At 43.4% G+C, this 11,045-nt stretch overlaps 1 protein-coding gene across 4 annotated transcripts in view; it reads right to left on the reverse strand.

Moving 5' to 3' along the window:
* The window catches only part of TLK1 (tousled like kinase 1), a 66,832-nt gene extending 56,020 nt beyond the window's left edge, over positions 1-10,812 (reverse strand). The window contains exons 1-2 of one of the 4 annotated variants that reach the window (XM_083628597.1): positions 9,905-10,725; positions 7,122-7,156 (exon numbers count right to left, since the gene is read on the reverse strand). Coding sequence is in view for 1 of the 4 variants with exons in the window: in XM_083628595.1 (XP_083484721.1) it covers positions 9,905-10,106 (202 nt within the window). In the remaining 3 variants the exon portion in view is untranslated. The other 3 variants (XM_083628598.1, XM_083628595.1, XM_083628596.1) reach the window with 3 other exon arrangements.
* Positions 10,813-11,045: the final 233 nt, after the last annotated feature.

Consider the following 11,045-nt stretch of genomic DNA (forward strand, 5'->3'; position numbering starts at 1 on the left):
AAAATGAAGCTTCAGTAAAGCAGCGCCCAATACCAAATAAAAGTGAGAAATTTTAGTTTGGTCAGTTATGTATCACTTGATCTATATTAATCCAAACTGCAAGTGATACAAACTAATCTATACATTGCAAAAGAGCTTAACTGCTGAAAAGGGTAGTATTCATTTAACTATATTTAGAGTATTGAGATAATCAAACAGAATGCATCCCAAAGAAACTGTGTTACAAGGAGATAGCAGAATCTTCTGTTCCAACATTTTCCAAAGTAATGGACTGAAATGTTAACTGAGATGTTGATATGATATGAACATGCATTTTATTCCTGGTCATCATGTTTAACCCCCAAAGGTCCAATGATACCAATGTTTTGTTGAAAATTTCTTTAAAAGCATTATTTTCCTACTCATGGATCAAATAATTAGGATGTAAGCCAATATATTAATTTCAAAATGTAGTTTTTTAGTCATTTTATTTATAACCCCTTTTCATTTCTGCTATTGTTCTATATTATGACAAATCTTAATATGTTATTAAGTAAGAAAAACAGAAGATGCATTCAAGTTACAGTAACCTTTATACGACTTAACACTAGGAACAAACATGTAATTGTGATTTTAAACAAAAAATTAGATGAATCACAGTACATGAAGAAATTAGTCACTCTTAAATACATATTTAAGGAACTTTTTGAAACTGGTTCCTTCAGACATCTTTCAATAATTCTGTGACTTAGTGTGAATTACCGGTAGTTTACACTGACTATGTCAATGTCTAGCATACAGTAAGCTTTAAATGAATGGCTGGGTGGACATTTGTCACAGAGGGGAAAAAGAAGTCATCAGTATGCTGTATTATGCATGCAAATGGTACAAAGACCCTAGCCAAAGTAGTATCAGGAACATTTTATTGGTTCTAATTTTTTCACATTTCAAACTACTTTGGATCACACTTGTGGCAGTCCAGCAAAGATTATTACAACTGAACAGTTAAAGGCACACCCCAGCAGTATAACTCATCGCAACAGACATCAATGGACAATAAACATTGTATTTGGTATGTAGCTGTTGAACTATGTAATTCTTATAAGTCACAGTACTAGAAAACAGCAGAAAATTATTCAAGCATACTTGAAATTGAAATTTAATTCACACAGAGAATTACAGTGCATTTCTTCCCAATCACTTCAGTACACTAGCAATAAAAACAGCTCTCAGGCTTCAAACTTATCAAGCGACATATATAATGCTACTTAGTTTCTGTAACCAATAATTGTATGTTAGACGGTTCAGGTTACAAGAAAGGAGATTCCGGCTAAACTTTCGGAAAAACTTTCAGACAGTAAGAGCTGTTCAGCAGTGGAACAGACTCCCCCAAGAGGTGGTGGACTCTCCTTCCCTGGAGGTTTTTAAGCAGAGGCTGGATGGCCATCTGTCATGGATGCTTTAGCTGAGTTTCCTGCATTGCAGAGGGTTGGACTAGATGACCCTTGGGTCCCATCCAGCTCTAAGATTCTATGATTCTACACTCTGTATATACAATAATCAATATTTAACACACTTTTATTTTTCCTATGACAATGGCTCTGCTTTCTTACTGCAATAAACTATGGTTTCTGCATTGACATGGTTTGCTGCTTCCTAACAAGTCATAATTCCTAAATCTACAGACCATGGTTTCAAGGCTGGTTATCAACCATGGCTTGTTAGGAAGCAACCAACTATGATGTCTGGATATTAACTATTAACAGGAAGCAGAGTTTAATTGTTGGGGTCCAACACTTATCAGCTTGCCAAATAGAACAATCCCCCCATGTGCTGTTTTGGGGGTTCTCCTGATCCCTCTAGTGCCAGTTTCAGGGGCAACATGGGGGTCCATGCAGGGGGAGAAGGTGGAAAGCACAAGCAGAAGCCCCCCCCCAGGGTTCGTTCGGTGAATTCTGTCCTCTGTTTCTCCCACTTGCACCAGGGAAGGAATGAAACTAGAACAATCAGGCAGCAAGAATCTGCAGGCCGCCCATTCATAATAAAACCATGATAGGCCTGGCACCATGCTTTATTGTGATGTGCAGATGCAGCTACCATAACCTACATAAATCTCTTATCAGCCTGCAAAATCTTCAACAAGTCAATTACAGATTCATTAAAAGAGCCAGACAGAGATTGACTGAGAGACAGAGTCCCCACCTCACCTGCGAAAGGGAGTGGGAATAAAGGAAGCAATGAATCACTGGGCAAGGCCTCAAAATTTAGTTACAGTGGTTGGGCACCACTATAGAGAACCATCGAGTAAATAGGTAGTGTTTCAATGAGACACAGGCATAGTTATATTCATTTTTATTATTAATCACACCTTTCCCTCAAAGGATATAACAGAATCATAGAATTGTAAAGTTGGAAGGGAACCTGGGGGTCACCTAGCCCAACCCCTTGCTATGCAGGAATCTCAACTAAAGCATCCATGACATGGCTATCTAACCTCTGCCTTAAAAACCTCCGAGCAAGGCAAGTCCACCACCTTCCGAGGAAGTCTGTTCCACTGTCAAATAGCTCTTATCTCCTTGATCAGAACACCTATACTTCTGCTGAGGCAGCCTAGAATAGCATTAGCTTTTTTTGCTGCTGCATCACACTGTTGATTCAAGTTAAGCCTGTGGCCTGCTAAGACCCCTAGCTCCTTTTTGCATGCACTACTGGCAAGCCAGGTGTCCCCTTCTTATATTTGTGCAGCTGGTTCTTCCTGCCTAAGTGCAGAATCTTACATTTGTCCCTATTGAAATTCATTTTGGTAGTTTGGGCCCAGACCTCTAATCTGTTAAAGTCAATTTGAATCCACATTCCATTTTTAGTGGCACTGACTACCCCTCCCAGTTGGATGTGATAAAATAGATAGATATGCCCATGCTGCTGTTCAAGTGAACACTATCCAGGGGAGGCAAATAAGTGTCCTCCTGACACAGAATGGCTTTGTTTTGTAACATTTTACCACATCAATACACATTTGAATTGGCTTGGGATAGAAAATATTCCATTACACTATTATGTGAGTTTCAGTGTAATACAACCCTTTTCAATGTTATACTAAATTGCCAGTTTTATGGGATAGTTCTCTACCCCTTGTAACTTCCAATGTCATTTTAAAAAAAGTTTTCTAGGGTGAGGGTTGACCATACCCACATGATTATCAAGCTACAAAAGCAGCTGGAAAACCAACCCAATTTTTACGGTACAAGCCATGGTTTGTTTTGATTTGGGAACAGCTCACATTTTATTAGGCATGGCCTAACGGTACATACAAACCAGTCCACTGACTCAGTTCAGACATTACATCACAACCATGGCTGGGAAACATGCTTTGATTTCACACTGGCTTCCTCCACTTCCATGCCACGCTACCTGTGTCATGTGCAGCCTGCAGTAGCTATCCAAATCAGGGAAACTTTGGTTCTGCACTCAATAACTTGCCTCCAAACCAACATGAGAATCCTTTCCAAGTAGTGAGTTCTGTTCTAGCTATGATATCAAACTATAATTACCAGAAACTGCAGAAGGGAATCTGAGCACATAATAAAGCATGTTCCTAAAGCCCAAGACATCTAAACTGGGCCACTTTCCAGTACGTTTCCAAGCAAAGTGTTGGTGCTGACCTTTAAAGCTCTAAATGGCCTCGGCCCAGTATACCTGAAGTAGTGTCTCCAACCCCATCGTTCAGCCTGGACATTGAGGTCCAGCTCCAAGGGCCTTCTGGTGGTTCCCTCAATGCGAGAAGCCAAGTTACAGGGAACCAGGAAGAGGGCCTTCTCGGTAGTGGCGCCCGGTAGATGTCAAGGAAATAAACAACTATCTGACTTTTAGAAGACATCTGAAGGCAGCCCTGTTTAGGGAAGTTATTAATGTTTTGTTGTGTTTTTAATAATCCTGTTGGAAGCCACCCAGAGTGGCTGGGCACGCCTGGCCAGATGGGTGGAGTATAAGCAATTATTATTATTATTATTATTATTATTATTATTAATTAATTATTATTATATTTACTAAGTACAATGCATATAATAGGCTTCTATTTGAGTAGCATATTATCAGAAACACCAACACAGCAATGATACTCAGGTGGTATAACCTGCATTAATAACTATAGAGTAATACTGATGACTAATACTTTCTTTAACATTAGTTTTAGTGTGCTGGACAATAATTCCTAACTGAATTACTAAAGGGTTTTGCAATGTGAGTTAGTATCTGTAAGGTGACCTGAAGGCTGGCAACATCTCTTGCAGACAACCACAGTGCCTGGAGACTGACAGGTCATATATCCATTGTATTGGCCAGATGAAGAATGACCACTAGGAAGAGTGCAGAGAGAAGAAACACCATGGTGCATCTGCAGCAGCACAACTGGATGCTTTCATCTGCCCCAGCTGCAACAAAACATGGCTCTCCCATATCAGTCTCTACAGCCAAAGCAGACACTGCAACTTGCCAACAATTTGACTTCATCCCGTTTCCAACGCTTTGACTTCACTTCCATTGCCTCCTGAGAACTATAGATGCCAACAACAACTAGCATCTGTAATGGAGAGGCCATTGCTGAGTTTGGCATTGCTGAAACCTAGGGAGGCAAACTAACATATGACCTACATCAAACTAAGTTTTGTTAAGTAAACATGGCCAGCTACAATTCACTTTGGTTTGGTGAATTGGAAGGGTCAGACTTCTTGATTACCGTAAGTCAGACAACGTTAACATTTGGAATTTCAGTAAAGAAACAGTAATATAGCTTTCAAGGTGTATAGCTTTTCCAGGAACAGCTGAGGCCTCAAGAGTTTTCAAAATAAGATAAAGAGAGGCTATCACACAGAAGAGCTTTGGATTTGTATGAATCAGATAATTCTTCCAGACTTCAATTAAAATGTGAAAGTCAAGTTCTTGCAGTTAATTTAAGTGCAGAAAGCAGCTGCTTAGAACCTAATCAAAAATAAATTGCTTGACCTTCCTCTGGAAACTTGAGCATCATTGTCAGAGGGAAAACTCACCTCATTCCTTTTTTTTTAAATTAAAAAAAGGACAATTTGGGTACTTCCTACACAAATCCAAAAATACTTCTAGAGGATTTGTTTATTTCCCCATTCAAGTTACCTCAAGGTAATTGTCACCTCGGTTTTAATAGGGTATTTTTATGCACATACTCTAGAACCCATTTCATTTCCATCACTGGCGTAAGAAAGTATTTTGGAACAGTTATGCAAGAAGAGCCTGAAGTAGTTATTAAACACATATTATCTACTTGTTAGAAAACTAACCCTTTCTGTCAATGTGAGTTTTATTCACAAGCCCACCTTATCCCAAAGATAACCTTTTTGTAAGTTATTGTTTTGACACGAGCAATAGCGGCCCATGCAATGAATTAAGTTCATGTCCCAAACATTAAGCACCAATTAAATTCTGAGAGGGGACATGCTTCTACTACCACTAAGTCTTAGCAGTTTAACAGCTTGCAGATAGAAAGGCAGGGGGCCAATACCTCTGGAACAGCAGTTCTCAAACTTTTTTCCTCCACAGATCACTTGAAAATTGGCAGGGGTCTCAGGATACCATTAATATTCCACTAATCAAAGCACATACATATTTTAACAACCATGGTCTAACACAATGAATATGAAGGGAAAACTTTTTTCCTTCTATACCAGCATGCATTACAAAAACATTTGACCTAGGCTGGGAATATTTTTGCCCCTTTGATAATCGGGCCCAAGTCAGAATGGCCTTGATCTCAAGTCCAGGGGGTGGGGTGGGGGGAGAGATCAAATGTGGATATTTTTTACTGTTCTACAACCTTCCCATGGAATACCTGAATGGATCTGATGGACACAGTTTTGAGAATCTCTGCGCTAGAGCAATGGTATCTTCAAGTCAGGTACTATTGCATTCTCTCACCCCAGCCCAAGTCTTGCTTGCAGGGATTACAGAGAACCTTGATACTCAGATACCAATTATGATCAGGTTTGAGAACTGGTATCATTTCTCAGGAAAGTGGGAATATATTTGTTACCAAGACAGAAGATATACCGCATACAATAAAGAAATATTAGCACTGTCTTCAACAGCAACTAAATCATAAGACTGGTCAACAACAACAAAAGTACCAGTGGATAACATATCACATCTTACAGTGCAAACCTAGGCACGTTTACTCAGAAGTTGAATCCTGTGTATTCAGTGGGTCTTGCTCCATAGTATGTGTGCTTAGGATTGTAGCCTTAAAAGACTACAGCTTACTGTGTAGTGTTTTCATTGAAGTTAATGGGATAGTCTGCCCTGCAGCGATCCAAACAAAAATATACCGGTAAACGCTACTGTAAATGAACATAAGCATCTTCCATGGGTAACATGGAAATAAGTAGCCAAGGTTTACCTGAAAATTAAGCAAGTAACACGCAGTTGCGTCACAAGGTACTAAGATATTTTTGGAAGTCTCAGAACAGTAAAACACATTTCTAGCCACTGTCTGCTTACACCAAGCATAGAGCTAGAAGTCTTACTCAGCACCAAAAGACATACATTAAAAAGTGAACTTCAGCAAGCTCGAACTATTTTTCATATTTGTTTACTTGTAAACAAAATTTATGTCACATAAAATATGCTATCATGTTCTATTGCTTACTGGGGGACTTACTGTTCTTATCTTGTGATGTCTCTTCCAGTGTAAGACACATAGCAGTTCTTACAGTGTTTTGCAGCTACCTGACACTCTCAGGTAAGTTTGCATTGCGATTGCAGCATGAAGTCCCACTGAAACTATTGGGACTTAATTCCGATTAAACATTCATAGGATTTTTATACAAAGTGGGCACCAACTATACCGCTAAAATCTGTATTAATCAAAACGCACCTTAAACAAGATGCACAAAGTTTATCTATTTCAGACAACTCAGAGTAGATTCTAAACGATGAACTTTGTTATTCTGCCTTTATCATGATTACACAACAATCAACTCCATCTTGAGCAGTGGTTGTACATACTCAGAGATTATTCAACAATGGAGTCACGTAATTCAGACAATGACAGTCCTTTTGATAATGTGAAGGCTTCAAATTCAGTTTCAATTACTAGGAAATCTTTAACTCTGTACCTTATTAAGTATTTCATTTTCAAGAAGATAGTCTTCTGTTGAGAAACACATGAAAACATTTCTCAGGGGTTTGCATCTTCCAAACTAGGCTGAACTAGTGCCCTCCAATGAATGACAACTGTCTAGATTAAGATGACAAACACTTCAAACGAAACACTGGCTCAGCAAATCAGAAATCTGCACATATATTAAGATTCTGAGCCTTTGTCCATGTTTTGCCATAACTGTACATTTTTCCAGGTGCTTTAAAAGTGAAAGCAGAAAATTTGAGATCCTACATCCCTACTATACAGCCAGAAAGTACTACATTTACACATGCTCTCATACAGTAAAGCAAAAAGTTCTCTCTTTGGAGGTGCTCTGTTTTAGAGGTTACAACATAAAATCAGACAGCCAAAACAAATACAACAAGAGAACATACAGTTTTATAACAAGTGCTGAAGGTTGTGGGAAGCTGGATTAAACTTTTCATGTGACATACAAATTCTCAGTTTTACTGAATACCATCTTGCTTCCCATTGAGTTAAAAAATCAAATACCAATTTGCTTTCTAAAACAGTATTAAACCAATTGCATTCCTTGGTAGCCTTGTAAGGTGAATTAACAAACCACAGGACTGACACCTCAGCACAGTAAATAAATGACAATCTGTTCTACCCAATCTAAGAGTGTATACTGGACTTTAGCTGCTATATAACCTCTAAAATGAGCATTTTTTCTACTCATATATTTGAAGCAGCTTTAACAAAAAACTTCCCATCAGATTTTTACAACATAGTCTAAAAATACTGACCTAGTATTTTTAAAAAATAGGTAGCACACACTACTGGTGTTAAACAATATCTGAAAGCAAGTAGCTTAATAAACTTGGTTCACATATAAAACTTTGTCTCTTCTCCCTTGAGCTTAAGTTTCCCAAAGTAACGGCCAGCACCAAAATGCCTACCACATCAGTGTTTTTAACATATGCTGTATATCCAACCATTTCAGGTATTGGTTTTCATGCCAATCTGAGCTTCCTATTGTCAGCTTCCTATCTAGGAACGTGTGCAAAAGTGACAAGGAGTGATGCAAGTCTGAGTACTGGAATGGAGAAAGAGAGCAAACACGTCCACTATATATTTCCACGGCTCTAAGCATTTTAAAATGAAATCTTTAAGAATGTTTGCTGATAATGATATTCCTGACATGTGAAGTGTCTTCTAGATTGGCAGCATCTAATTTCTCAAAAATCTTAACATTTTTCATATGGAAAGTTAATGCTGCCTAGCAAGTGCTTAAGGAAAGGGGGAGGGGAACCCAAGCCTCCCCCCACAATGAAAACAAAAGGCAAGAGCCATTCAATACCCTGAGATAAGCACTATAGTCAAAGAACAATCGCATTTCAAAAATCATGAATATGCAATATTCATTCTTCCAGAATACCATATGTTGTATGAAAGTTCCCCTCTCTCCCTCGCTAACCATAATTTCGAGTAAAATAAGAGAGCTTTAATCATTTCATAAACTGTATAATTGCTACATCTTGTGGCTACATAGTTTAATGCAAGGAACAAGGGGGGTAGGAAAGGACAAACAATAAAAAAGACTTGTTTGCACATAACCTTCATACAGATATTCTCTGCAAAACACCCACAACACCCTGCTCTCTCTCACTGTCGTTCTAATACAAGAGGGGTGGGAGAAAGGGGGAGGGAAGGGGGGAAACCATCCAAGATGCGATGGAGGAAAAGGAGAAAGTTGCAGTCATTCTGTACTGGCTTTTAACGTGTCTCCGTCACTTTTGTCGGAAGCCAATGGCTGAAGAAAGTGTCTTTCTTGTATCAAATAAGTGCCTCGATCTTTGTCTCTTTTCCACCATCCTACCTCCATGATGCCAAAAGCGACTCGACCCTTTTTTCCTCCTTCTTCTTCATTTTAAGCAAAACAGCCACGTTCATCATCATAACCAACCAGGAAAAGCCAGGAAATTACATATGTATATTTTTATATATAGATCTACAGATAGATATATAAAAGGAGCACCCGCTTCTCTTCCTTCCCAGTAATAAAACCCCACTTTACAATAGGAAGGAAAGAATTAACCATCTCCCCAGGAAAGGAAACCTACGAAATATTTTCATCTATAAAATTAAAAAAAATAAGCCATTTAAAAACAAAGAGGAGAAAAGAGATCGATGTTAAAAGAGATCGATTCGCCGTGGAACTAGGAAAACATTATGAACATCCACCTCCCTCCCCTCCCAGCAGCAGCTACTGTAAACGGCGGCGGGGGTGGGAGGAATTCAAGGCGACATTTTTTGGGGTAAGAGGGGGGTGCCTCGAATAAATAAAACAGATTAAGGGTTGGGGGGCTTGAGTTTGTGCGAGAAGGCTGGGGGGGGAAGGTTTCAGGGCTCCCCCCCCCGACTTCGGGAGTAATTTGGGGAGGGGGGTGTCGAGAGAAAGAGATAAGGGGCGCCCAGACCTTCTTCCTCCGTCGGATGCAGAAGAGAAGGAAGACATGTCTCGCCTCGGCTCTTCTCCCTTTGCCCTCGCCGCGCACTCGGCCCCGCGAAGCCTGGGACTGGCCTCAGGCGGCTGCTGCTGAGGCGGCTGCTGCTGCCACCGCCGCCGCTACTGACACGGCTGTGCCCCTCCCTCCCCAAGGGCCCGTTTCCCCCATCGCCGCCGCCGCCGCCGCCGAGCCCGTCATCTTCCTCCTTCCTCCCCTCTCCACCCCCCGGCGGCCGAGGAGAGGCCCCGAGAAGCACCTTCCCCCTGCCCGGTCTCTGGCTGTTTACCTTCCTTGAGCGGCGCGCCGCTGCGGAGCAGGGAGGCCGCCGCCGCCGCTGAGGCCGCCACGGCCGCTGCCGTCGCCGCTGCTGCTGCCGCCGCTGCCGCCGCCGCCGCGGAGCAGCCCTGCAGGCTCGGTGGGGACGTGGAGGAGAGCCGGGACCAAGATGGCGGCCCCTCCAAACTTCCACTGCTACTTTGGACACTCATCAAGCTACTTTCTTGGAGCCCGGCGGCAGCCGCCGGGGGCAGCAGCACTTGGGGGAGAGGAAGAGGCGGCGCGGCGGAGGAGAAGGAGAAGGCGGAGAGGGGGGCGACGCGGAGAAGACCAGGAGCCGCCGCTGCTGAGGCGACGCCGTCGTCTCCGCCGCCGCCGCCGCCGCCGCCGTGGTCATGGCCGGGGGTGGGGCGCCGCGGGAAGGGAAGGGCAGCGGCGGCCCCACGCGCGGGAACGCGGCGGAGGTGGGGGGAGTCTCCGTGGGGCGTCGCGGGGAGGAGGAAAGGGGCTCCCGCGCCCTCCAAGCGGGAGGAGGAGGAGGAGGAGAAGCCGCGGCTCGGGCCGGAGCAACCTGCCCGCACCTCTGCACTGCGTCGCCTCAGAGCGGCGGCGGCGGCAGCAGGAGCCACTGTGAGGCGGGGGCGAGGAAGGGGAAGCCTCTCCGCCAGCCTAAGCTGCTCCCCTGCCGGGAGGGGTCAGGCACACACAACGCCGCTGCCGCCGTTGGCGGGCAAATGGCGAGGGGGGGGGCCTTGTCGCCGCCCCGCGGCAGCGTCGGCACCCGCAGCCCGCCTGCGAGAGGGAAGGAGGCACTTTCGCAAGCCGGCATGGGCACCTGCTCCTCCTCCTCCCGCCGCCTCTCCTTCCTCACAGCAGCAGGCCGTAGCGCCGCCAGCGACGCGCCCTCTTTGGCCTTCCCCCGCTCTCCCAAACACACACTCGGCAGAGAGAGAGAGAGAGGGCAACAAGGCCCTCCTCCTCCCTGGTGGCGGTTTACACCTCTCGGCCCCTCACGCCGCACATAATACAGCAGCGCGCACACGGCCATGGGCGCCCTCGGCGGAACCATCTTCCGCCTGGTCGCCTCACGCCGGTTCCATCACCCCATTATAAGTGTCCAGAGTCGTCGTCAACTTATCATAGGAGCTAAG

Source organism: Podarcis filfolensis (assembly GCF_964270895.1).
Source record: "Podarcis filfolensis genome assembly, chromosome: 1".
Taxonomy (NCBI): Eukaryota; Metazoa; Chordata; class Lepidosauria; order Squamata; family Lacertidae; genus Podarcis; species Podarcis filfolensis.